The 26,340-nt window shown below is 42.1% G+C and overlaps 4 protein-coding genes and 1 non-coding gene across 11 annotated transcripts; 4 read left to right on the forward strand and 1 right to left on the reverse strand.

Annotated features, from left to right (window-relative positions):
- The first annotated feature begins 8 nt into the window (after window positions 1-8).
- On the forward strand, window positions 9-7,754 carry LOC129186625 (ras-related protein rab7-like). Of its 2 annotated transcripts, none has more exons than XM_054785057.1 (6): window positions 9-355; window positions 3,791-3,853; window positions 3,972-4,098; window positions 5,894-6,112; window positions 6,219-6,347; window positions 6,419-7,754. In XM_054785057.1, the coding sequence occupies exons 2-6, from the start codon at window positions 3,801-3,803 to the stop codon at window positions 6,509-6,511; spliced, it is 621 nt and encodes a 206-aa protein (XP_054641032.1). In that variant the 5' UTR covers window positions 9-355; window positions 3,791-3,800; the 3' UTR covers window positions 6,512-7,754. The 2 variants fall into 2 exon arrangements, with proteins under 2 accessions (XP_054641032.1, XP_054641033.1); XM_054785058.1 differs by lacking the exon at window positions 9-355 and adding an exon at window positions 386-1,804.
- hmces (5-hydroxymethylcytosine binding, ES cell specific) lies at window positions 7,088-10,063 on the reverse strand. Of its 2 annotated transcripts, XM_054785054.1 has the most exons (7): window positions 9,943-10,063; window positions 9,572-9,788; window positions 9,204-9,347; window positions 8,914-9,132; window positions 8,673-8,827; window positions 8,356-8,548; window positions 7,143-8,074 (listed from the first exon to the last, which is right to left on the reverse strand). In XM_054785054.1, the coding sequence occupies exons 2-7, from the start codon at window positions 9,758-9,760 to the stop codon at window positions 7,889-7,891; spliced, it is 1,086 nt and encodes a 361-aa protein (XP_054641029.1). In that variant the 5' UTR covers window positions 9,761-9,788; window positions 9,943-10,063; the 3' UTR covers window positions 7,143-7,888. The 2 variants fall into 2 exon arrangements, with proteins under 2 accessions (XP_054641031.1, XP_054641029.1); XM_054785056.1 differs by lacking the exon at window positions 9,204-9,347 and having other exon boundaries at window positions 7,088-8,074.
- Window positions 10,038-16,697, forward strand: LOC129186622 (tubulin monoglycylase TTLL3-like). 5 transcript variants are annotated; one of them, XM_054785052.1, is made up of 15 exons: window positions 10,038-10,163; window positions 10,667-10,781; window positions 11,624-11,692; window positions 11,858-11,949; window positions 12,040-12,208; window positions 12,288-12,328; window positions 12,439-12,567; window positions 13,575-13,689; window positions 13,754-13,849; window positions 13,913-14,084; window positions 14,180-14,328; window positions 14,393-14,636; window positions 14,819-15,078; window positions 15,654-15,829; window positions 15,904-16,697. In XM_054785052.1, the coding sequence occupies exons 3-15, from the start codon at window positions 11,647-11,649 to the stop codon at window positions 16,288-16,290; spliced, it is 2,076 nt and encodes a 691-aa protein (XP_054641027.1). In that variant the 5' UTR covers window positions 10,038-10,163; window positions 10,667-10,781; window positions 11,624-11,646; the 3' UTR covers window positions 16,291-16,697. The 5 variants fall into 5 exon arrangements, with proteins under 5 accessions (XP_054641027.1, XP_054641024.1, XP_054641026.1 ...); XM_054785049.1 differs by having other exon boundaries at window positions 13,754-14,084; XM_054785051.1 differs by having other exon boundaries at window positions 12,064-12,208; window positions 13,754-14,084.
- A 162-nt stretch (window positions 16,698-16,859) lies between these two features.
- LOC129186497 (cytochrome b-c1 complex subunit 1, mitochondrial) lies at window positions 16,860-22,685 on the forward strand. Its single transcript, XM_054784812.1, has 13 exons — window positions 16,860-17,016; window positions 17,704-17,844; window positions 17,938-18,024; window positions 18,101-18,230; window positions 18,301-18,499; window positions 18,613-18,692; window positions 18,773-18,888; window positions 19,221-19,364; window positions 21,413-21,573; window positions 21,659-21,744; window positions 21,859-21,947; window positions 22,025-22,100; window positions 22,185-22,685. The coding sequence occupies exons 1-13, from the start codon at window positions 16,954-16,956 to the stop codon at window positions 22,247-22,249; spliced, it is 1,437 nt and encodes a 478-aa protein (XP_054640787.1). The 5' UTR covers window positions 16,860-16,953; the 3' UTR covers window positions 22,250-22,685.
- Window positions 19,430-19,549, forward strand: LOC129187075 (small nucleolar RNA SNORA26). The gene has a single exon (XR_008572349.1). It is a non-coding gene; the product is annotated as a small nucleolar RNA SNORA26 (small nucleolar RNA).
- Window positions 22,686-26,340: the final 3,655 nt, after the last annotated feature.

Consider the following 26,340-nt stretch of genomic DNA (forward strand, 5'->3'; position numbering starts at 1 on the left):
CAGCTTGTTTTGGAGGAAGTGGCTAGCGAGGCTAACTGCTAATGTTAGCTTGACAGGAAAAGCCAACGTCAACGACAACAAGACACCATTGTATCAAGTCGCTAGTACACCAAGTGATATTTATATTTATACATTGGCAGTGACAGTGCTGTGTTTGACAAGGAGAGTCGGTCGCAGGAGGTAGCTATCGTAGCTTTTGACGACGCCGAGGCTTGAAACGGATAGTTTTGCGACGGCAGACATTTAAAAGGAACTGCTAGCTCTTTAGCTAATCTGTGCGCTAGCTAGCCCTCGGGACAGAGGCTGAGGAAAATTCACTTTCGATATTTTTTTTTACGACAGGATCGTCTCACAGGTACGGTGTGTGATGTTCTGATTGTTTTTTCTTGTCAGTATGTAGGGTGAAGTTTAGGTCAATTTTGTCACATTCTCCGAACGTTAAACGTTCGCGGAATGACCGATGGTAAGTGTTTATATTTACCATGGGACTGATAACATTTCCAACAAAACAAAATCCCTCAGATAGTTATTAAGAAATGGCTGTTTATCCCTGGTACCTATTTTCGTGGTATTTTACATTGTATGAATCTGTTGGGTTGGGTTTTTATGTTGTGTCACGTCCTTTTGAGATTTGCTAACGAATCCTTGGAGTGTCTTCACGTTCGGGAAAGAATGACGGGGCATCATTCTATGTTAATACTGTCACTTGCGCTTTTACTTTACAAAAACATTTTCCCTGGAATGGCCGTTGAAACTATCTGGGCTAACGCTGCTTGCCAAGTCATGGTTCCGTTAGCCGTGTGTTTTCGAACCATGTGATCCGTCCCTGACACAGTGTCATGGGGTGCAGATTACCAGCACTCTTTGCTCATTTACAGCCTCTAAATTACACTAAATTGTGGCAGTAAGCAAATCACTTGACTCGCTTGCTGATTCCAACATCTTAACAAATGTATCTGATGACTCAATCAAGAAAACGAGTTTGGACTTTGGTCTCCCCAGCTGTATGTGCTGGTTTCTTGTCACACTGCACACTCAGCTAAAGTGAGTAATGCTAAGCGATGTCTGCCAGGGGTGTCCAAAGTGCGGCCCGAGGGTCATTTGTGGGCCGTGGCAGTTTTTTACTGCCTCTCCGCACATTCTAAAAAAAAAACAAAAAAAAACACGAAAACTACAGTGGTCCACAAGAGCAAACGTGCAGCCATTCCATTTTCCTCCGCTTATCCGGGTCCGGGCTGCGGAACGTGCAGCAACACCATAAAACAAATCCATTGGGGGCAATGGGGGGGGAAACAACAGCATGAGAGAAATGCTGCAAGTTCACGGAACAAAACGGACGTTAGCCAGGCTTTAACTATATATAACTTCCTAACTATAGTATGTACCTCTTGAGTTGGTTTACAGAATGTACAATATCAAAGTGGCGCTCACATCCTTTCATTTTCTTCAGTATTCAGGCCTCAGTAGAAAAAGTTTGGACACCCCTGAATTGCAGCATTTTTCTTCTCCCAAATGTGTGCGGTGCAGAAAATAGTGACATGTATGTCGGATTAACACAGATCAGTATGAACATTTAATGATTAACACTAGGCATGGTTTCAGTCTTTACGCTGTCTTGGAGTGACTGGAGTGTCCTTTTTCGTAGATTTGAACTCAGTGAAAACCTCCCAAAGTTAACCCCAAGCCTTTCCACAACACTGCGAGATGTTGTCATTTCTCCATTGTGTTTTCCATAGGTTGAAGTGGTCAGTTCCAGAATCAAACTGTCACCATCATGAGGTTGACATTCTCAACTGTTATGCAGGTGTATAAATTAATTTCTGTGCAGTAAAACTTAAGGTGTGTACGCACCTAGAGCTCACACTGCTGTGTAGATTCCATTCTTTTATTTTTATTTTTCGTATTGTCAGCGTAGCTATAATTGTAATGAGCTGCCTGGACTGAGACGTGTGTACTGCTTTCCTACGTCGCAATAAGTTCCGTTTCTGGTTCTATGGTGAAACACCACACAAACCAAAGAAAATGTAAAGACACTTCTTGGGTTTCTTTCTAATCGGCCACTAAGCGGCCACTTTTATTATATTTTGCTAACTAAAGTCTAAAACTGAGCCAATTTTGGTCAAGCTAAGCTAACCAGTTGAATGTCATTGAAGTACAGTCTGTATCCCAGCTTTGTGTTACAGGTGAGAAAGCAAATCAGTATGAGTGAAATAGCTTGCATGGTTACAAGTTTTTGTTTGTGTTTTTTTTTTATTATTAACAGGTTGGTCACAATCCTGGTTTGTGTGTTCAGTGTTTAACTACGTGTTTAATTTAATTTTAAAATAAGCTGCGGACCATGACTTTGGACACCCCTTTTTAAGTGATTTGGCTTTAGGGATTTTCTACAAAGGTGAATAAAAATCTTCTAGCAAATATTCAAGAGTAAATCGTTCAGAAAAATAACTTTTGACCTATGCACAATGCAGGTGGCCCTTGAGCTGCAATGGAAATCCCAAGTTTTTATGTATTTCGGAGCTTATACCTTAAATTAACTCCTAAGTCACGCTGTACACAGAATACAGGAAGGACATAAAATAATTAAAAGATTAAAATACATGAATTAAATGAAACCATCAATAAGAGAACAACTGCTTACTTTTATCCTTGTGACTGTTTTGCAGGCCTTTCTACCGTCTTAAAATGTTGTGCTCGGCTAGTCTGGAAGGATAACCACCACCTCTTCTCCTCCCAGATCTCCTTGTGACTTTAATTAGTAAACATTCATTAGCATTCAATCATTTGTATCCTTATCTCATTCAATACCAAAGACGTATTTATATTTTTTATTATGCCGAACGCCCGATCCCAACAACGTATTTATACGTTTTTATGTTGGTATAGTTGTTTAGGTATTTGAGCTGTCACAAAAGCAAAAACTATGTGTGTCAAAGTGAAAGCTATGCTTGAAATGTAGCTTTACAAAAAGCTGTTTTTCCTCCCCGTTTTAGTCGGGAACTGATATTTTCCTGAAACTTATCTATGTTCTACTGCTGATTACGGTACTAAAGGACAGAAAAAGGTAGAAACAATTTTTTTTTCTGATGAAAGACGGGAGTCCAATCTTTCTTTTTGGTGGGTTCCATGTTTATATAGCCATAGAACACAATGTTCTGTGTGCCTTGAAAGATCAGCCAAAATTGTCTAAAATGACTGGGACTGAAGGGGTTGTCTTTTGAAAAATGACTAGGATTGAATGAGCTAATGGCCACGACAGTTGAGCAGTTCGGACCAATAGGGTGCCTAATGGGTGTTTTTCCTCTCGTTGAACTTTTTATAATGTTCATTTTTACTTCCATGAGGATGGCGTTCCTTTTCTTTGGCACACTGCTGTTTGGGAGACACAATGAAACTAATCAGCAATGTTATTTTTCCTCGCTGTATTCTTCCGCCCATCACGAGGCACACACTGCATTCTTGTGCTGTGCACGGCACGCATTCTTCCGCCGTCGCTAGTTTCCAAAGACGTTCAGAACCATGAAACATCGTGCACGAGGACCACCTGTAGTGTGAATGAATAGTTTGTTCCATTGTTCCTCATCATTCTTGCCTTGTAGCGCATTTCTGGCAATACATGCTTTTCTTGTAAGGACTTAGTGTTTATGTATTTAGAACAGTTCTGCTTCTTAGCTTCAGTGAGACCTGTGGGCTCGTATTAAACAGGTCATGCGTAGACCAGTGTGCAGTAAGCTTCTATTGTCAGTGTTTATCCCACCTCTTCATGCTCTTCATGTTTTCTCTGTGGTTTCAGTTGAGGCACAATGACATCAAGGAAGAAAGTACTACTCAAAGTAATCATCCTTGGAGACTCAGGGTGAGTGATCCGCAAGTGCTTTCCACTACAACTTTACTGCAAAGAGCACCACTTGATCTGCTCTCACCAGTACACCTTTGTGTTCCTGTCCTTCAACGTTTTTTCATTTCTTGTCTAGAGTGGGGAAGACCTCATTGATGAACCAGTACGTGAATAAGAAGTTCAGTAATCAGTACAAAGCCACGATAGGTGCGGATTTCTTGACGAAAGAAGTCATGGTGGACGATAGACTCGTCACGATGCAGGTAACAAGAATGAAACTTGAATTTCTACATTGTTTATGAATAAAATACAACTCTTTATGACCATATGTTCCGGATATTATCAATTGCTTTGAAAATATGATCAACTGATTTGTTCAGTTACTTTATTTTAACATCAAAACTCCTGTAAGAAGAAGAACACATTATACAGGAAATTTATCATTCAACAAACTAAAGAAGCAGAAAAAAATAAGACTTATAAAAATAAGTTGACAACAATCTTGAGAGTGTGCAAGAGGGAATATTACAGTCAATAAAAACATGAGAGCAACTTGGGGCATCATAAATAGTATTATAAGGAACAGCACTAAGAAAGCAGACTACCCTCACTATTTTATGGTTGGAAACACTAATAAGGATGACATGAATGAGGTAGTTGAAATGTTTAACAACTATTTTGTAAATATTGGACCAAAACTGGAAGAAGAAATTCCAAAACTCTGGACAATGGAGGAATGGAATGCAACCATAGATTGGAATCTCAATTCCATGTTTGTCACTGATGTAACTAAAAAGGAAACACTGACATTGTCAAAAATTTAAAAGCAAAAATGTCAACTGATTGTAAAGGAATTTAAGTAAAGCAAAAATAATGCTATCTGGAAATAGCAGAAAGGACATGTACGACCAAATACAAATAGACAGAGCGGACGTTGAAAGAGTGAATGAAAATAAATTTATGGGGATCATAGTAGACGAAAAAATGAGTTGGAAAATAATATACAACAAAAGGTGGCGAAAAATACTTCAATATTGAATAAAGCAAAATTTGGTGTTGGTCCCAAAAAAATGTTTTTAACTTTTTCATCTCATTCACTGTAAGCCATATGGTAAAAAAAAAAAAAAATAGACATATTTATGGGCATATCAATTACTGGTAGATTTTTGCCATTTGCCAAAAAGGGAATCTACTGTAGTAATCCACTCTACTTTTACGATTCAAATAAATAATAGGGTCAAACTGTCGCCATCATTTATTCACACTAGTCCAATCATACCATGCTTGGACCCACTTCACCTAAAACACAGCATGTGTGGATAGTGCGAGCGCAATGATCCACATCCAATTCCGCCACGATTCCATGCACACACGCAACATAGCCGAGTCATAGAATTATTGAATTGTGATCGCTCCTCTTTTTAAATATAACCAATCCAGTTCACAATCGATATAAAATACAAAGACTAAAGGTAATCCAAAAATCAAACCCACAGCGCGCACACTCACCCACGACTACATTTGGTAATTGAAGTGATTTGTGTTGCAGCTGTAATTTTCACATCTTGTTACACAAGTATAAAAATAAGTTGACTGCAGTAAAATGTCGGAGTCGTCCTGCTTTGAATGAGAGACCACTTACGTCACTTTATTTTTGAGGGACCACTTACGTCACTTTATTTCTGATGTATAATCTTTTCACACTTGTTGTTGAGGCTGCTCCTTTGGTACAAGTGTCATAAAAAAAAAAAGACACAAAAAACAAGGAAAAGCTAAAAACTGAAAACAGAGTTAATATCTTGACGCTCACTGGCCTGAGGTCTTATGTGATATGCTGACGTGCAGAAATGGGCTTGATCAATCGATTGATTGATTGATTGATTGTTGATAATGTCTTGAAAAAACTGAGGTTGGGTCATTGTCAACATTTTCCCTCAGATTTGGAAGTGTATGACATACCAACGTGGGTTTCATCATATGCTTTATATTTTCTTCATTGTAATCCTGCAGGTGATTGTACTGATTCCAATTCATCATGTTTTTTGTATCGTGTGTCAGATTTGGGACACAGCCGGTCAGGAGAGGTTCCAGTCTTTAGGGGTGGCGTTCTACCGTGGAGCAGACTGCTGTGTTCTAGTCTTTGACGTGACCGCCCCTAACACCTTCAAGACTCTGGACAGCTGGAGGGACGAGTTCTTGATCCAGGCCAGCCCTCGAGACCCAGAGAACTTCCCCTTCGTGGTGCTCGGCAACAAGATTGACCTAGAAAACAGACAGGTGTCAGAGACTTTACGTTTGTCTTTAACATTTCTGTCTATGTAAGGAAATGTGGCCTATTATTTGAGCCTAAAATATGAATCAGGCTCTTCTGTTGTATGTTCAGGTAACAACCAAGAGGGCACAGGCATGGTGTCAGAGCAAGAACAACATCCCTTATTTTGAAACCAGCGCCAAGGAGGCCATTAATGTGGAGCAGGCCTTCCAGACTATTGCGCGCAATGCTCTCAAACAGGTACCCCAGTCGGCTCTGTGGTAGCGTCGAAAAGCTGGGACACACTCGGCAACTACTGTTGTCTTTTTCAGGAGACCGAAGTGGAGATGTACGAGTTCCCAGAGCCGATAAAGCTGGACAGGAATGAGCGAGCCAAGCCTTCGGCAGAGACCTGCAGCTGCTGAGGACTCTGGCGATCTACAGAGAGGGTCGTCATCACCCTATCATGCCTTGTCTAAATATCCTCCTTTCCCACGACCCCACGTGTTGACCCCTAATGCCCAACATACAAACAGCATCCCACTCAGAGTACACAACCAACATGCTGCACCCTCCTCCTGTGTAGGAAACACATTTTCTATCTATAAGTATGAGCCTCTTAGCCCAAAGAACACCTTCAACAAACATTTGTATGTTGTTTCCTTTCCAGTGTTTCTTACTTTTTGTTTAAATGGCAACGGTGGTTTTCAGTTCTATGAATATTGCTGCTTTCACAATCAGTTCTTTTACCTTCAGATCAACAAAACCATATCCTTTGTGCTTAAACAAGTAAAGTTTGATTTTTTTTTTTTTTTTTTGGTAGCTGTGGTGGTTATTGTTTTACTTGTACATGCTGCCACTACTGCATGAATAGAGAACACACGGCGCCCCTCATTTTAGACATTTGTGTTGTGGCTTTGTTTCACTCCCCACCTCATGCAGACATTCATAAATATTTGTTAGGGGTTGGGATTCAAGTTTGGAAGAGCAGAATGTGTGAATTCCAATGAATATGCTGCCTATTGATTTGTTGCTAATTGGTAAACAATAATGAAAATGAAGAGAAATGACTAGTCCAATCACTCCAGTGTGCAGGGTTTTTTTTGCACTTTTTAAAAATAGCCTGCGGAAACTACACCTGGCAGGAAACTGCATCGAGGCTCAGGTTGGTGCAAGGTCAAACTCAAGCTGTTCTTTCTGCTCCTTTTGCTGTTCCTCTTTTGGGAGAGAAGAGTATCTCTTGTCCAACATGATGTGGGAATGAATTAACTCAAAGACAGCTCTCACAAATACAAATACTGGTAGTCATAACAGTAATTTTTTTTTTTATTATTGTCAACTGTTTTCAATACTTTGTACAATTGCAATCATTTTGTGGGGAAGACATAACATGTAAATCTCCATGTCTTACTGCCAGTTGCTTGTGTTGGCAAACAACTAAGTGCTTGACGTTTCTTTTAACCAATCAGGTGTTTGTCTGCTTGAATTATATTGAAAACTGAAATGCATTACAGATTAGAGACAATAGCTAACAGACTGCAACTTTGAAAGAGGTGGTGGAAGTAGTGGCATTCATCATGATAATATGATAAATGCATAGCAGCAACGTTTAAAAAAGTCTTTGCCTTTCAAAAGTAATAAGGGTAATAAAAACCTTGGATTGAGCAAGCTGTTTATTTCTGAAATTCTTTCTGAAAACATTGAACCATTGAGCAAAATACAGTACAGTAGCATTATGACACATAATGTTAGAAATGGGTGCAAGAAAGAACATAAGCCAGAATGAAAGGAAACGTTCTGCTTTACTGGGTTTTTGGTTTCTTATTAGCCCCTTGCAGCCACTGCTGAAGTGCTTCTGTAGACGTGCTCTGAGGCTCCTTCCGTTCTACCTCTTCTTGACTCTCACTAGCATCCGACTCCTTTCTCTTTGAAGAGCCACCGGCCAGCCAGCTCCTCATCATCTTGCTGCTTGCTGTCGGCTTGGGCTCCTGCAGGGAGGAGATGGTCACATTTGTCAGCTGACTTTAAGGGAAACAATTCCAAACACATAACATGTACTCAGGTCCACCTAAAAACCGGTTGTCAAGCTGGTGGAACAGGTCATAGCAATCGCAGGCATAGATATTCAACCAGGAACAGAGTATTATTTTCTATGTGAATTATATTTAGCATTTCAGAGGTCTAACAATGGATTTTGTGAAGCCTGGGGCGGTACCATTGTAATACACGTTTTAAAATATCAGTGTTCCAGCACCACATCAATAGTTACCTTCTTCTGGTTGAGGTCCACAGGTTGGAGGCACTCAGGTGAGTTGTTACGCGAGTTATTGACAAGCGATGAAACAGGATGATAGGTCAATATGTTTTCTGACTGAAGCAGTTTCAGTGCATCGAGAGATTTCACCTCGCCGAAATCAAGCCATTGTCTCACTTCCTCCTCTCCGGCCAAGATGGCTGGCATCCTATTCAGACAACACTCACTTTAGCTCCATAGCGAAATTTGAAATGGATTCACTTACCACTTACATAGAGGTCTCGTGAGATTAAAATGTGTCTTGTGACACCCCTACTCACGACTGTCCTCACCTATCATGGATGCTCTGTAGATTTGGGGAAGCGTTCACAGTGATGACGCTGTACGTGTAGAGAGGCTCACCACCAGCTGGAGGTGTCCAGCAGTCAAAAAGTCCAGCCATGGTAAGCAGCTTCCACCCAGTCCACTCATCTGCTCCGTCTTTTGCCTGCCAACACAACATGTACTCAACATGGGCTCCACATGAGGCTGGCATTTATCTGGCTTCATTAAAAAAAAAACCCATCATCTTGCCTCTGTCAAGTCTGTGGAGGAGTTCTCTGTCGGGGACTCATTTTCTGGACATACTTTAAAACTGGATGCGTTGACAAGGTCGTCATCTTTTTCCTCCTGACAGGACGTCGGAGTCTGAGGGAAGTAGATGAAGAAAGGCTGCTTGTCTTTCTCCTGCCTCTTCCATTCGTAGAAGCCATCAGCAAGGATGACACAGCGTTGTCCTTTCAAAAGGGGCTCCTGAGGAGTGACCACAAAGCCATCAGAGATGCTGACATTGGCTACCGAGCAGGTACTCATAGAGCATGCACCTTGTAAGACTTCTTCTGCAGAATGTTCTCACTGCGGCAATTGCTGGTGCTGTACTGCATCTTGCTCGGGTCGTTCTCCTTAAACCAGGAAGGTACAAGGCCCCAACGCATGGCAGCTAATACACACTCATCAGCAGGAGCATTCTGTAGACACAATTCTGCTATTATGAAAATAATGCTCACTTTGTGATGACACTTTCGGATATGTATTCATGGGACAATATGTTTACTATTGTGGTAGAACTTCACTGCCTCACACTGTGACAGTTTCTAAGCATATTGGCTCTGGTTAGTTTAATAGTAAGTTGAACGTATGCACATAGTTTTAAGATTGAGGTCATCCAGGTCATGTGAAACAGACACGCTACCTTGTCAAAATGTCTGTGGGACAGCAGAACGGGGCTCATGGACTGGGGACTCTTGTTGTACGACGGTCGGTATTTATCCTCATCTCCCTCCCTCCAACCGGGCTGTCTCCGCTGCCCACGCCGGTTTCTATACAAACAGGCTCGGCTCACCTCGTCCGGAGCCAGTGTGCACGCAGTCCTTCCACACATTTTATAGTCAAACAGCGTCCACCTGAAACTGGTATGAAACACAAAAATGGCTTTTTCAATTCGCGCGCTTCCCTACTAGCCAATGTAAGCTAATACGTCCCTCAATAAACTAATAGCGTTATGTTAGCTTGACCAAACTGTCAAGTCAGTTTACAAAAATGTGTGAAGTAAGCAAAGCTTACCCGTTTTCTCGTGTTTTATTCCTGTTGCGCAGTTATGTAGAGTCAGGTGAAGCGTACTAGTGAGTGTTATGCGGTTGGGGGGGTGAGATTTGCCCGGACACGGTCCTCGCCAGTGTACGTATGACGTCACAGTGACGCCCCTCCAAACGGTGCCAAGCCAAGATGGCGGCGCTCAAATCTTCACAACTCCAAACCAGCAGAAAACTTGATTTATTGAAAAAGTAAGGATAACACATTTTCTAGAACCACTTGGTTATTTAGAAAGGTTTTTTAAAAAATATATTTTGTGTTTGTTAGTTTTAAATGTTTATTTTCGTACATCTGTTGTGTTGTCTTCTTTTCAAATTAGTGTAGTGGTTGCTTCAATTGGTTTGCGTTACAAAATGTTTAAATGTTTACAGTGTTACGTTCTGTAAATTGATACAGATTAGCAATGATTGATTTAGAAAATTAAAAAGAAACATGAAATAATCAACTCATTTATAATGAAGGTAAAATGATACTTCATGTCAGTAACAATTTATAATCCATTGAAGTACAATGCATATTTACAGTTACACAATTCAACATGTCTGAATGGGAGTAGAAAGAAGCAGAGTTTATTTAATCCTACCCCCTCTGGTGTTACAGCAATTACTAATAGTTTTACTTCCTAGCATATTATTAAATATAATTAAGTTATGAGTTAAATGATTTGATGGTATGATACAATAAATGTGAACAGGTTACAGTTCAAGGTCATGTGCGTTGGCATGGGAACAGTAAACCGAGCTGGGGCAGCGTGTGTGTTCCTCTGGTGAAACAACACAACAAAGTCGCACATTTTTGGAGCCCAGCAGGTAGGAACAGCTACTTTTGCTCCAACAGATTCTGTTATTGATTATATAATTTGTGCATTATATACCACTAAATGTTTAGTGGTATATTCCTATGACCATAGGAATTTTGTTTGTGCTCAAGTTTGTTTGAGAAAGTCTTGCATACATTTGTCATAACCGGAGTAGATTTATAAAAATATGGATATTTGATGTGTGGCGAGATACACATGTTGGCAATGGAAGGTAGCTGAATCACACACACCCTGTCAAGGTCCAAATCTCACAGGTGTAGCAAGCGGTGCTGCAATTTGACCCTCTGCAATGGAGACTGGCTGCTAGTCAGTAAACCTGTATTGTCAAGAGAGTCTTAATCACTGTATCATATTATGCACTCCATTAAGCACACCTGCTGGAAGATTGTACAAAATACATTCTTGTACACAAATGTGTATGTATAGGAACACATCAAATAACTGGTGAAGTTAAACCTCATATGAAAGTGAGCTGATGCCATTGAAAGACATGATCAGCTATGACAAAACGATCATATTCACAGATGAGAATGACGCTGGCTTTTTCTGCAGTCGAGAGTTTTAAAATGAGCCTTGAAGATACACTACTCTTCACGCCTCTGGACAGTCACCTGAATTAATCATGAGGTGACACACTGGAGACAAATGTCTGAATCCAGAGGCCATTTATTAAAGTTTCATGAAGTTGCTCTTTAGCTGAAGATGCCAAGCTTTTAGTTACAATACAATGCCTTTAGCTTTATATCACATTTACACAGCATATCTATACGTTTGTGCACTTTAAGGCGTTTGCTTTAGCTTTTCACCCCCAACACAGCCTTTTTTTTCTAGGTGAGGGCCATAAGGTCACAGCAATGGTCCAACAATGCAGTGAAGTGGAAATCAAAACCCTGCAAGCGAGTAAGTCATTGCACACTTTTGTTTGCCCAGCCACTGTTCCTTTCTTTCATGACCATGTGTAAATACGGTAGCATGTGCTAGAAGCACACTGCATAAAGACTATTTTGAATGTGTGTGTGTGTGTGTGTGTGTGTGTGTGTGTGTGTGTGTGTGTGTGTGTAACAGCTTCACCTCCATGTCGACACAGTGTCCACCTTCCTGTTATCAATCCTGATAGACTAAAGACAGCCAAGGCCATTGTGCACCAAACTGTCAAGGTAGGTCAAAATAATGGTGTTTGTGTGTCTGGACATACGATGCAATTTTTATTTCACTGTCACTGTTTTGTCACTTCCTCTTACTTGTAGTTACATAAGGTGTTCTCAGTGCAGGGCCCGTACCCTGTCATTCGGGCTGCACTGAGGGCCAGAGGCTGGGTGGAAAAGCGGATTTGTCACCCTCATCACCACACCTCCAAGCGTCCTGTTAAAGAGACCAGCTGTAATGATGCCGGTGGCACTGAGGGTGAAGATGATGGTCAGCTGAAGTTATGATGGGAGCCCATACAGTGGTGTCTTATCTTTCTCCACTCATGACAGTTGATCCTTCTCCTCAGGTGACCAAGAGCAGGATCCAGACGGACTGTATGGTCTGATGGTAAGGACACAAGGAAACATGTAGGGTAGCTATGACGGGATGTGACACTATGCTGAAAATATGTGCTTTTTCGGTAGTGACAGTTGAACGATGTCATTCATCTTCCACAGTCTCGCCTGGTGCGCAATGAAATAGTTTATTTCTACTGGACAAACAGGAGAGACGCCATCAACACCAGCATCTTGCAGAAAGATCAGATCATCAATCATTTTGCCAAAGCAGGCAGTTTCACCACCAAGGTACATTCATGTAGTTTTTTTGTTGGTTATACTGTATACAATGGTGGGAATAACTGCTTTTTTTGTCGGAGCGTACGTCTGTATGGCAGATTAATGTTAGACTTGCTGTCAAGCGACAAACATCATAGTGACGATGGAAAATAGGCTGATGTCGATCTTTTTTTTTTTAAATGTCATGCCATCGACCCACATTATGTTCAAGATACTAGTACAAGAACAAGGAACTTTCCCAATGCTAACGGCGAGTTATTATGTCTTTTATTGCTTATCATGCCTTATGGCGGGCCGCACTGTGGTTTGCATGTTGGCCACACAGTCACAGTCAGGAGATGGGGAAGATCTGGGTTCGAATCTCCGTTGGGCATTTCTGTGAGTTTGCATGTTCTCCCCGTGCGTGCGTGGGTTTTCTCCGGGTACTCTGGTTTCTTCCCACATTCCAAAAACATGCATGTTAGGTTAATTGGTGACTCTAAATTGTCCATAGGTATGAATGTGAGTGTGAATGGTTGTTTGTCTATATGTTCCATGCGATTGACTGGCGACCAGTTCAAGGTGTTCCTCGCCTGTCGCCCGAAGTCAGCTGGGATAAGCTCCAGCATAATCCTGTGACCCTAATGAGGAGAAGCGGCATAGAAAATGGATGGATGGATGTCTTATGGCTTAAATACTCTTATTTTGTCTACTATATTAGGTAATACGAGTATAAATGTGACTGTAAGGGTGTTATTTAATGTCTACAGTTAGACATTACATTGTCTACAGTTATTTAATGTCTAATCATGTTAAAAAGCGCTTTTAGAAAGTCATAAACAGGTTTTCTACGCTCTAACTATGAAAATATTCAATTTACACAATATTGAATCCTACTTTGTGGAAATTCACTTTTCACTGTCAGGGCTGGAACCAATTAACCACGATAAACGAGGGAGGAAAATAAATAAATGACATTGTGGAAGTAACTTGTGCAACACTGATTACATCTGAAAACAGCACCTACTCTGTTCCAGGTGGGATTGTGTGTCAACCTGAGGAGCCTCCACTGGTTTGACTCAGCCGACCCAGACACATTCTTTCCTCGCTGTTACCGACTCGGAGCACGGGATGAAAAGCATGCTTTCATCGGTCAGATATTACTTACTTACTCAAACAGAGGAAATGTATCTACCCATATGTGTCCTTCCTTTAGAGGACTACAGGAGGACAGCCTGCACCAGTCTTCTGAAGTACATTGTGGAGAGAGTGCAGCATGTACACAAAAAGAGAATAAATGATCCCATTCGAGGTAAAAACATTTTATCATGTGGGTCAGAGCAGAGCTTTGTGTCATTGTCTTTTTCCATTTCAGAACCATCAGAACCTGTGATTATTCCCAAAATGATCAACACAGCTCTCAAAGTGTGCCAGGCTTTTCTCGAGAGTTTAGAGCATGCTGACATTGACACCAGCTTGGACCCGTATCAATCCCTTACAAAGGAGGAGTGGGAGGAGTTTATTGACAGCTACTATTTGGTTGTTCAGTGAGTACAGAGTGGGTGTATGTACAGTATGTGTGTAAAATATGAGTGAGATAGAGACTGCACGATACAGCTTTCACTCCTGCTTTTCCACTCAGTGGAAGTGCCCAGATTGATATCAGTGATCAGTCAGTTGGCCGCTGCAAGGCCATGCTGCAGAGGCTGGCCATGGTCAGTCCACAGCTGGACACAGATGGCATACACAACATCTGGATCATCAAGCCTGGAGCCATGTCCAGAGGCAGAGGTGAGAGATCACACACTGTCAGACACATCATATTTGAAATATAACCCAATCCCATGTCTTGCAGGTATCAAATGTGCCAAACGTTTGAATGAGATCCTCAGTGTGGTGGACAGTGATCCAGCTCTAATCAAGGAAAGCAAATGGGTGGTCCAGAAATACTTGGAGTCTCCCTTCCTGGTGGAAGGCACCAAGTTTGATGTACGCCAGTGGTTTCTGGTCACAGACTGGAACCCTCTCACTGTGTGGTTTTATAGAAAGTGCTACTTGCGCTTCTCTACACAGCCTTATTCAGTGGACTCGATGGACAAGTAGGTGACATCTCTGTCACCATCACTACTCCAAATATGCTTATTGCATCTAAAGTTTACGAGTTACAAATTCAGACCATTAATTTATGATTTCATTTTGACTCAATGTGTATACACTTGAATCGATGACAACATTTGTTGTATTCCCTATTTCCATGTTCCATTTTGGTCTTTCTTTTCAGCTCTGTGCACCTGTGCAATAATTCCATTCAGAAGCATCTGAGGCCTTCTCATCACCGCCATCCAAGCATCCCGGAAGACAACATGTGGTCAGATGACCAGTTCAAGACCTTTCTGTCCAGTCGGGGTTCCCAAGCTCAGTGGGAGGATGTGGTGGTCCCTGGGATGAAGAAGGCTATCATCCACGCATTGCAAACAACACAAGATCTTGTCGATTCCCGCAAGAACACGTTTGAGCTCTATGGCGCTGACTTCATGTTAGGTATGAATATCATGCAACGTAGTGTATGTCCTTAAATTGCCTCTTTTCTAATCAGACAGTGTGCCTCAGTTAATTGTTGTTTGCATCATTCAGTGGCAGTTGTAGACATGAGCCACACGGGCAAATTGCTCAGGGCAGCGTTCTTATGGGGGCGCCGCAAGGATGAGAGAAAAAAAATTATATTTGTGGTCAGATTTCATTTGCTCATCATTTGGCGCACAATTTGCAGGGATTGGTTGAATTTGCAAGAATTACTACAAAATTGTGAAATCCTGGAGGCAGTGGTGGTTTCTGGCATGTGCATCATGAGCGAGAACACAGGGCAGAAGGGGAAAAAAATTGCACCGTGAAGTTTTTTGTATCTTGTCAATCAGTAGTGGCATGTGTTGACCTATGTGGCGAAGTAGGACTCCCCGGGTGGGCACCCCTTCCGCCTAAGTGTGGAGCGCAGACAGCACCTGAATGAGACTGCCGTCTGTGGGGGATGATGGGAACGATCTAATAAAGACAATATAACATCTATCAAAAGCTAATTTAGATTTATACAAAAAAATCACCAGCTATCATTTTTGCAGGCCGTGACTTACATCCATGGCTGATTGAAATCAATGCCAGTCCGACCATGGCTCCCTCGACACCCATCACAGCTCGTCTTTGTGCAGCTGTGCAGGAGGACACACTACGTGTGGTCCTGGACAGGAGAGCAGACAGATCAGCACACACGGGAGACTTTGAGCTCATATATCACCAGGTAGACAAGCGGGCTAGTAACCAAATAGCCAGAGAGTCAAAATCCTAACTTTGGATTTTTCTTTTGGTTTGTAGGCAGCAGTAGTCGTACCACAGTATGTAGGAGTCAACCTACTCATTGAAGGCTTCAGGCTAAAGTGTTCCCGTCTGCTTCCTCCTCTGAGGCCTCTCGACCATTCAGCCCCAAAGTATCGTGTCAAGGTCAAGAAGGAGATGTCTTCAGAAAAATTAAAGCCTTTACCCAAAGTGGTAAAGAGTGCTGATACGCCAGTAAAAAACATGACAGGCAAAGTTCTTCGTCTTCCTCCTGCTTCTTCCCAGCCACCAGTGCCTATCCCTATTGAAACATTCACTCTTCAGCTGCCCAAGACTGGCCACAGGTCCATCCATGTACCGCTTAATGCTTGCTCACATTCTGTCTTTCTGTGGAGAAGGAGCTTGGAATTAAGACCTCTTCTGTGAAAGCCCGACCTAGCGCCACAGAAAAGAAGGTCTGACCATTAACTAACATGTTTCACTTGTAAGAAACAGCACCAACACAACCTGTGATGGAGATTGGACACATTTTTTTCAAAGGGGTTTTACCTTACTCTGAAGTCAGAATGTAATGTTTGGCAATTTCAGTTCGTTAGTCATTCGTTGTCCATCATGTTGACAATACAGACAATTGTTACTCAGAAACAGTTTTTTTTTCTTAATATCCCTCAAGACATGGTGCCCAGAGAAACTGTTTTTATGTGTTGATATTGTTTCAGACGCTGTGTCAATGGTGCAAGTCCATTCAATTGAAATGTGAATCTCAGAAGATTTACATAAATATGGCATGATGTTAAAGTGAATCCATACCATCATCATTCTAAATCATGTCATTATTATTACTATATATATGAATTTTGTAGCTCAATAACACTTCATGATTTATAGATTAAAAATATATACAGTATTGTTATTAAAATACATTAACATCTGCCTTAGTTTGCGTTCCACCGCACATGTAATGACACGTTTGAACACACGGTGGCGCTAAATAGACTGGAGGCGGATAACACGTTTAACATGCAAACAAAGAAGACTCGCTGCTGGAGAATAGCGGAAACTGCTGTCCTCTGTAGTCTGGACTGAGAAATGGCGGCGTCCGTATGCCGAGTCGGGAGCACCGTGGGTCGTGTACTAGCCAAAGCCCGTAGTGTGAGTAACGCTTCAAGTTTGTTTTCAAAGAAATAAAGGCTTCTCATTTTCCCATTAAGGTAGCAAGAAAAGAATGAAGTAACACTGGACTTGATCAACCTTCCGCAAGTGGATAACTCGAGTTAGCAGCTTAGCATTGGCTAGCTCAGTGTGAATGCAAGGTCAAGCGGCAAATAATACTCCACGTTTAGCCACAGCTAATTTATTTATTATATCAACATTATATGTGAGATTTTGTTGTTTCCTTGGCGTGGTCTGCTTGTATACGTTGTCATCAGTTTTAAAGATTGAACTCGCGTCCCCGGTTTGCCCTCACAGCGTTGCTACGCTTCCTTGCTAATAACTTGAGCAAGGGGACTCAAGCGTTGTCATTTGTGTGTTTTTGTCGCGCCCCCAATGTCTGTTAAGTTATATTTTTGCCATTGCTACATTTAAAGTCATTGTGACTTTGACACATTAATAACTAATGCTTGAATATGTACACGTTGATTTTAGATACTTTAAATATGAGCTAAACAGTTCCTTTTTGATTGGTATGTTTACTAAATCCCTGCACCTATTAAATTCTTCATAGACAATTGATGTTTACTTAATGTCCTGCTAGTTTCAAATGGACTTGTACATATTGATTTATTTGACTTCAATTGTATCTCTAATCCTGCCCCCCCCCCCCCCCCCCCCCCCCAGCCCATCCTGCTTTCTCTGAGGCGTGGACAAGCCTCAATCAGCTATGCCCAAAGTCTGGTGGGAGCCCCTGAAACTCGTCTGACTGCCCTGGATAATGGCCTGAGGGTCGCGTCTGAAGAGACGGGACATGCAACATGCACTGTAAGGACATCATAATATAATCATATCAATGCAGGGCTTTATGACATTGTACTCCTCATCAACTACACTCTGCACATCTCCTGTTCATTACAGGTCGGACTGTGGATCAGTGCTGGCAGTCGCTATGAGAGCGAAAGGAACAACGGGGCAGGCTTTTTCCTAGAGCACATGGCTTTTAAGGTGGCCATAGATTGATGCACTAACACAGGAAAGTCAAACATGGTTCAGCAGTTCCATCTTTGTCCTTGTTCCCCAGGGAACCAAGAAGCATCCTCAGGCAGCCTTGGAGCAGGAGGTGGAGACTATGGGTGCCCACTTGAGTGCCTACACCTCCCGGGAGCACACTGCGTACTACATGAAGACCTTGGCTAAAGACCTGCCTAAAGGTAACATGAGATGAGTGAAGTGTTTGTGTGCGGTCATTAGGCATCAGTGTGAACACATGCGTTTCCTCAGCTGTGGAGCTGCTGTCAGAGGTGGTGCAGAGCTGCTCGCTCACTGAGGCGGAGATCGAGCAGCAGCGGGGCATTGTGCTACGTGAACTGGAGGAAGTAGAAGGCAACCTGCAGGAAGTTTGTCTGGACCTGCTGCATGCCACAGCCTTTCAGGGTACCCCTCTGGGTCAAAGTGTGCTGGGACCATCCAACAATGCCAGGTAGACGAAAGTATATCCACTGAGAGAACTATAACAGATTCTTGCATCCACGTTGTCATGCGGTAAATTAGACAGATCCCCCAAGTTTCTAATCAACATTTAAATTCTGTCAGAACCTTTACTCGTCAGGACTTGGTGGATTACATCAACAGTCACTACAAGGCCCCACGCATGGTTCTGTCAGCTGCTGGAGGTAGGTCGTCTTTGTGCTGCTACACTGAGCAGTCTTTCTGCATGCATTTATCAGCAGTTTATGTGGTGTCGACTGTGTAGGTGTTAATCACGAGGAGCTGGTTGGCTTGGCCAAAACTCACTTCAGTGGCGTGTCCTTTGAGTATGAGGGAGATGCTGTTCCTGTGTTGTCACCCTGCAGGTTTACAGGAAGTGAGGTGAGAAGTTGTTGCAGGGATACTTAATAATGTAGTTAGGTTACTTTGCCTATATTGCTAATGTGCCACCATCTTGACCCTGTCCTGATACTGCAAATAGTACCTGGTAGTACATGGCAGACGAAATGAAAATGTCAATCGCAAGTATTTACCACGTCGGTACCATGCAGTGGAGAATGTGAATTTCGCCCTTAATGTCAAGTTACAACTTAAAATCTGTGGTCAAATTGGACTAAAGGTTGCCTTCATTTTAACAGTATTCGTGCACAGGTCGGATTTTGTTATGCATAAGGCAGGTTTTTTTAACAAAATGTTGATATGCTTCTCTTCAGATCCGCATGCGTGATGACGCACTTCCTCTGGCACACGTCGCCATCGCTGTGGAGGGGGCCGGTGCTGCCAGCCCAGATATTGTGCCTCTCATGGTGGCTAACGCAATCATTGGAAGCTATGACCTCACCTATGGTGGTGGAAAGGTTTGGCATCTTTTTTTTTTTTTTTTCCTTTTGTGTAATCTTCTTGGATATTCCCCTTTTAAGCTTTGCCCATTCGAGACTGACTATGTTTTGAGTGGCCATTATGGAGGGGTATATCAATGTTCTCTCAAAAACCTGGGTCAGGGGTTTCACCCCTGCCTTCGGACATGTTGGGAGGAACATCTGCAGTACAAGTAGAAATTTTCATCACCTCATTTCTTCCAAATTATTTAAACTTCCAAACAATAACATACAGAAATAAATGCAACATTAATGACAGTAAAACCCGAGTTATGAACCTCACTTATTTACTTTTTTCTCTGCTTTAATTTGTAAATAATGTTATTTATGGTAAATATTACAATTAATATAATGTACAATAAGATATAAAACATAGAAATCATATATAAAGCTATAATAAATGAATATAATTACAGTATGGCTCTCTGTAGGGTAATAAGTGCTGCAGAGGGCTAGCAAAGGGTGCTGTCTCAAGTATATTCACTCAATATTTTCCAAACTGGATATGTAACTGCACGTTTCAGTACGCTACTGTATACCTGTAATTGTTAATGTGTACAACTTCATTTAAAATGTCTTAGAGAGGCATATTAAAAGGTAGAGCAGCGGTCTTATCTGGGGTCCGTTGGTGTCTGAGGTAGGCTGGACTGCATCAATTATTCCACCAAAATAGGGTTTCAAGTATTTTAAAATATATATATATATATATATAGATATATATAGATATGTATAGATATACTCGTGATCCAGTCTTCTCAGTTTGCTGGCAGAGACCCCAGACTTGAACAGTCTTAATAGATCAGCAGTGGAAATTGCTTGGTCGCAGTCAGCTCAATTGCAAAGAAACAGAAAACTACTCTTAAAAACACTAGGATAGAAAACAAAGGCATGGAGTATATAAAAAGAAATTCAACATGACTACATTTAGAAGATGTGTATTGACAAATGGACAAGGAAATGAATAAAAATCTAAGTACGGTAAATCCAGTCAAATTACACTATACACTATTTAGCTGGCAGTGCTTCCTCTTACACCACATCGCTGGGACTGCTTCTGGCTTCCCAGCATGGCTTGCGACACTTGGTTTGTAAAAAGTTGCTAAATTGACATGTTTTGTGTTGCTGTAGTTGTTTATTCTTCTTCATAGTAGTAGTTACTTATCTGTTACATGTTGTGCTGACATTTCTGTGGTCGCACCGTGATTGTAGTAAGTCTTCTCATGACCAGTTTGGATTTTTTGACATGAAGTTGTATGACATCCCCATCAGCACTGTAGTGCATCCACTCTGACTTCTCCCCCCACTTCGTCCCGTGGACCGAGTTCTGGTCGTTTTTTGTTGGCGAGTGGCTGGGGTCTCTTAGGTTAAGCGTTTTGCTTCTCTAAATAATATGCATTCAAAAGAGTAAATACATTTGCATCACAAAAAAAGTCAGACCTTTCAATCGCTTGGCGTTATTTTCTCTCCGTTCGTACCACTGCATTGTTTTGTGTGTGTGTGTGTGTGTGTGTGTGTGTGTGTGTGTGTGTGTTCCAGTGTTTTCACGGGACCAAGTGGGGGAAAGGTCACTGTGGATGCACTACACTGCTGATGGGGGTGCCATACAACTTCATGTAAAAAAATCCCTTTAATCCCTACAATATAAAATGCCCTGGGGGCTGTGAGTTTGAGACTCCAGGACTGTGGAGTATCAAAATAGGCTTTTATGAGTGTGTCCATTATTGGTAGTTTTTTGTCGTTTGCTGGGGGTCTTGGAACATAACTCTTGCTAATAGCAGAGTTCTACTGTACATGGGATTTATGAATAGTATAGTCTTCTTTAAACAGTTAATAAGTTTGTATACCCAAAGGAGGTTAATCCAACACAGTAATCATATAAAAAGGGATACTAAAGCAAAGTTTTAGTTGGTTGAACAGTCAATGCTTTTTATTTCCTCCACATTGCAGGGAGAATAAAAAATGTATGCAAGCCTACAAAGGCATTTTTATTGTATTCATGGTTGTCAGTGTTCCTGATCTCCATGTAGCATCTGAGCAGCCGCCTGGCCCGCTTGGCAGTGGAGGAGAACTTGTGTCACAGCTTCCAGGCCTTCCACTCGTCTTACAGCGACACCGGCTTGCTGGGAATTTACTTTGTGACGGATAAGCACCACATTGATGATATGATGCACTGGTCCCAGAACGCTTGGTCAGAAATTACGCACATCTCCCACACGACACCGTATCTCGCCATTTGAACTCCCCAAAACTGAGGCTTGTTGTGACCCACCCAGGATGAACCTGTGCACTACAGCCACTGAGAGTGATGTAGCAAGAGGCAAGAATGCTCTGAAGGCCAGCCTGGTAGGACAGCTCAACGGTACTGAATGCTTCTTTCATGCACTCCACACACACACACACACACACACACACACACTCTCTCTCAACAGGTTCCCATAAATCAATCACAAGACTGTACAACTGTGTCTCTTAGGAACAACACCAATTTGTGATGACATTGGCAGGCACATTCTGAACTACGGACGCCGTATTCCTCTGGCTGAGTGGGACGCAAGGATTGATGTGAGTCACTCCGAAACGGAGGACTTTGCCAACAAATTCAGTTTAGGTGTGCTTGAGAACACATGCTGTCGTTTCAGGCCGTGACCCCCAGGATGGTACGCGATGTGTGCTCCAAGTACATCTACGACAAGTGTCCTGCTGTGGCTGCTGTCGGTGCGTTTGAGCTTTCCTTGTCTTTTGAGTTTGCTCATTTTTGCTTTCCTCTAATCGTCCACCCCTCCCGCCTCTCTCCATCAGGCCCCGTTGAGCAGCTTCCTGACTACAACAGAATGCGCAGTGCCATGTACTGGCTGAGGTTTTAACTGTCATTGTGATGTTGCTTCATTTTTGCTCCTCAACGTCACACCACGTTGTTCCTGCAAGGGGATTGTCCACCCGCGCTCTCTCTCTCTCTCTCTCTCTCTCTCTCTCTCTCTCTCTCTCTCTCTCTCTCTCTCTCTCTCTCTCTCTCTCTCTCTCTCTCTCTCTCTCTCTCTCTCTCTCTCTCTCTCTCTCTCTCTCTCAAACCCTGGTAGCTGACAGTAAGAAATCATATCATGAATTGGTCAGCTCACTCATCTGGTACAGGTGTGGTGTGGGATGGGGTGTGGACTTACTGTAAACAGGACTCAGTACATCCTAAATACAACCAGTGTGGAGCAACGGCATATTTATAATTTCTGTAAGATTTGTTTCTGTCCTATTGTACATAACAGAAGCTCTCATTCTGATGAAAATAAAAACAAAAACTGCACACCTGTTGATTGTTCATATATGTGCGATGTATTTGAGAACAATTTTTCTCTTTTTCTTGCTATCCTCTTGATGAGCAATCTGTGTTAACATTGATTAGCGCGTAAAAAAAATGTAAGTCATACCTCACCACACGTCACTGGATTCAAGTCATGTTCTACGCATGTTGACGTCACTTCTCACTGATCCAACTGATGAGATCTGATATGATAAGCTGCTGCATGGATGATAGACCAGCATCTGCTTTGGAATATAGCTGTGCCTTGATTCATGTGATGACAGCATCTAAAGTCAATGTGTTGTCACGCTGTATCTGACAATGATGCGACTGGTGCACTCGTGAACGTTTGTTAAGAGGATGGGTGACATCTGTGCACTCCATGTTTATCTGTGGCCATCCGCAATGATTCCTTTTGCTTCAGGAGCCCCGAGGGCCCGGCCAGCGTGTAATATTTGAGTCATTAGAGAGATGAGGATGGCTCCAGTGACGGGCTGGAATGGAGGTGGATAAGAGAACGAGGTACAGCATCCTTGTAGTTTTCCAGGGGGCTTTTTTTGTTTTTGTCTGATGCGCACTTCAACTTTAATACAAATGATATGTCGGTATGTCGTCTTCAGCAAGCAGCACTGGGATGACGCCACCGAATTAGTTTTAAGTGTACATCACACAAAAACACACAGTTGCCTTTGGTAACATGTTTCAGCAGCCGTGGCTTATCAGCCTAATGAAGCCTGGGCAATATCTTCACAGAATTTGGGATTGCTCTTTCAAGTAGAACTGCTTCTTTTAGAGTTTGTGATGTAAGCAGCCTCACTTTGGGTTCTGGAGAAAGCAGGAAACGTCCCATTGATTAAACATTGTGCTTCTGTGAAAATGCAAACAAAAAAACTAAGGCCGTGTCCAAAGGAATACGGAAATTGTAAAACCGCATATTTGTCTACGCATTTTGGCATTTCGTGCAGAGGTGGACGCGCATGCGTGTGCATTAATAACACACACGGCGATTTAAAACAAAACATTCTGTTTCCTGAGCTCCATGTAAGTGTGCGTTGATTTTAAAGATAACGCACATGTCATTGTACATCTTATATCTCACTATATTGGTCGTCCGTTTTAATGCGTGACCAAGTCAGTTGGTAACTTTCTCAGGCTTCTGATTGGCCAAAATGTACGCCGGAGTAAAAGTAATACATTTACGAGTAAAAAAAAAGTTGGCCAAGGCCAAAGGTTAAATAAGTCCCCTTTTCATAGTTGTCACAGGCAATGCCTGTCACGACGGAGTATTAAAACAATCTGAGATTTTGAGAATAAGGTCGTAAATGTACCTTTGCCCAAGGCCAAAGTTCAAAAAAGTCCCCCCTTTTCATAGCTGTCTCAGGCAATGCCTGTTACGAAGGAGTATTAAAATGATATGAGATGACGAAAGTTAAGTCGTAAATTTATGATAAAAATAGTCTTAATATCACCTTTTGCCTGTTACGAGTATTAAAGTAATATGAGATTTGGTGAATAAAGTCGAAGTCAACTTTACTGTAGTAAATTTATGAGAACAAATTTCATATTATGAGAATAAAGTAAATTTAGGATAATAAATATGTAAATTTACGAGAAAAATTATAATTTTATGTTACAGGCATTGCCTGAGACAGCTATGAAAATTGCCTTGGGCATGTAGAGAGGGCGGGATAAGGAAGGCGGAAGTGAGAAGGGCTAGACATGCTAATCTGTTTGTGCTCAACTGCTGTGTTTTGCTGCCACGTTATAAACAAAAACTTGCCTGAGGCAAGAGGAAAGTTTCCTTCCTTCCTGAAAAACTATGCTCTATGTTCCCTCTGAAATGTATGACACGTAATATTACGACTTTATTGTCATACAGTTATGACATTATTCCCGTAATATTACAACTTTTTTTCTAATAAATTTACAGCTTTATTCTTGTAAATGAACAAGTTTTTTTCTTGTAAATTTACTACTTTATTCTCGAAGTCTCAGGTTTTTTTTTCCAGTGTGGTCCTAGTAAAACTCTTGAATCTTGAATCTAGTACTCCGTCGTACATGTGCACTCTCAGAAGAACAATGTAAATCATGCACACAAATCCATTATTTCTGTCTTATCATTGTAATCAATAACGAATGAAAGTGCGTCAGATATCATATCTACCTCATATTTGGCGTCAGAGGATATTGGTCACTGTTGACTGTCCGATTCTTTATAGGCAAATTATTGTGATTGTGTTATTTTTAGACGAGGATCGCAATGAGTGGGAAGGAAATGAGATTAAAAGAAGGGAGGGGGGAAAAGGACTAACAGAGGGGGACGGTGAAGACGGGCGGCAGTGAAGACGGGGTCGTGCAGGCACTTGAACGTCCGACTGCGTGGACCACAGGTCGCTTTTGTAGCTGGAGTGGAGACAAGACATTTTTTTAGTAATTTATCAAGCACAGGGAGTCAAAGTATTTTTGTCACGTGACCAACCATCCACTGTGTAAGTATATATCACAATACTTAAGTCTGCATTGTTAAAGAAGTTGATTATTTTATACGTGGATGAGCAAAGCTGAATGTCAAGTTGTGTGCTTTGCGACACTGCTAAATTTGATGGCTTTGAAGTCGTTCCCAACCTTTGCAGAGCTAAAATTGTCACTGTTTTGCATCATCTTCTGTGCCTGCTGACAGACTTGCGGCCATGAGAGCGGCGCGGCTTTGTATCTGCCTGCTTCTGCTGCACGCCCAGAGAAGCAGCCCTGCTCTCGCCAAGTCTGACGAGGACACAAAAAGAGGCACGCCGGCCATCGACATCATAAACAGCGGCATGTTGAACTCATTGCTCCGTTCGGAGCATCGCATGGTTCTCCGGCAAGGGCGTGCCCAGGTGCCAAAGAGAGCCCAGCAGGGGTCCCGTTTTGCCCTGTCCCTTGACGTCCCCACCAGCATCCTCAGTGCTCTCATAGACCTGGCCAAGAACCAGGACTTGAGGACCAAAGCGGCAGCCAATGCAGAACTGATGGCACGGATTGGAAGGAGGAAATAAAATGCCAGGATGGAGGAGAACTGACAATGTTAGTTCAGATAGGGTCCATTAGAGGAATAGATCTGCTTTACCCAGTAGCTCATGTACCATGACATCACTTGTACAAGATAAAGGCAACAATGTCACATCTGCTCGACTGTTTCATTCCTTCATGGCTCTCATTCTTCTCATCCAAAAATCTCTTTCTTGTGTCTGCATGTGTCATGAATTCACACAATGAAAACATCTTCAATGAAACATTATGATGATAATGATTTTGTTTCTTATTCATTTCACTCGGCATGGGCAAGCGTCAGCGAGCCGTTAAAGGCAAATGAATGCGTCACGGCGATGGCTGATAAACATGACAAAGACACGGCAGGATATTGACCTCTGACAGAAAGAAAGACTAGAGCGTTGGTTTCATATACGCTTTTGTCCACGACGGTTGTTACATTTGACACTTCTTGGCTATTTTAAGTCTTTATCTGCAATGGAAGACGATCTGCAGCGTGATTCATCTGGGCTCCTGCACTGAGCATGAAATGTGATTCAACAGAGTGAAATAAACCGTTCATCTGATTCGCAGTGGAGTTTGCTCTGTTTCATGGCGGCCATCACCTTGACGCTACCACTTAAAGCTTAGAAG

This window comes from Dunckerocampus dactyliophorus, chromosome 8 (assembly GCF_027744805.1).
Source record: "Dunckerocampus dactyliophorus isolate RoL2022-P2 chromosome 8, RoL_Ddac_1.1, whole genome shotgun sequence".
In the NCBI taxonomy this organism is placed as follows: Eukaryota; Metazoa; Chordata; class Actinopteri; order Syngnathiformes; family Syngnathidae; genus Dunckerocampus; species Dunckerocampus dactyliophorus.

Bases quoted from the DNA above. Each gene is read 5' to 3' on its own strand.
- LOC129186497 (XM_054784812.1), top strand. From the start codon at position 16,954: ATGGCGGCGTCCGTATGCCGAGTCGGGAGCACCGTGGGTCGTGTACTA. The intron at 18,231-18,300 runs GTAACATGAGAT...GCGTTTCCTCAG, and splicing joins GGCTAAAGACCTGCCTAAAG to CTGTGGAGCTGCTGTCAGAG. The intron at 19,365-21,412 runs GTTTGGCATCTT...ATCTCCATGTAG, and splicing joins TCACCTATGGTGGTGGAAAG to CATCTGAGCAGCCGCCTGGC.
- LOC129186625 (XM_054785057.1), top strand. From the start codon at position 3,801: ATGACATCAAGGAAGAAAGTACTACTCAAAGTAATCATCCTTGGAGAC. The intron at 4,099-5,893 runs GTAACAAGAATG...ATCGTGTGTCAG, and splicing joins ATAGACTCGTCACGATGCAG to ATTTGGGACACAGCCGGTCA. The intron at 6,113-6,218 runs GTGTCAGAGACT...TTGTATGTTCAG, and splicing joins TTGACCTAGAAAACAGACAG to GTAACAACCAAGAGGGCACA.
- hmces (XM_054785054.1), bottom strand. From the start codon at position 9,760: ATGTGTGGAAGGACTGCGTGCACACTGGCTCCGGACGAGGTGAGCCGA. The intron at 9,348-9,571 runs GTAGCGTGTCTG...TTGTGTCTACAG, and splicing joins CCCACAGACATTTTGACAAG to AATGCTCCTGCTGATGAGTG. The intron at 8,075-8,355 runs GTAACTATTGAT...TCCTCCCTGCAG, and splicing joins TGGACCTCAACCAGAAGAAG to GAGCCCAAGCCGACAGCAAG.
- LOC129186622 (XM_054785049.1), top strand. From the start codon at position 11,647: ATGGTCCAACAATGCAGTGAAGTGGAAATCAAAACCCTGCAAGCGA. The intron at 12,209-12,287 runs GTCAGCTGAAGT...CCTTCTCCTCAG, and splicing joins CACTGAGGGTGAAGATGATG to GTGACCAAGAGCAGGATCCA. The intron at 15,079-15,653 runs GTATGAATATCA...TCATTTTTGCAG, and splicing joins TGGCGCTGACTTCATGTTAG to GCCGTGACTTACATCCATGG.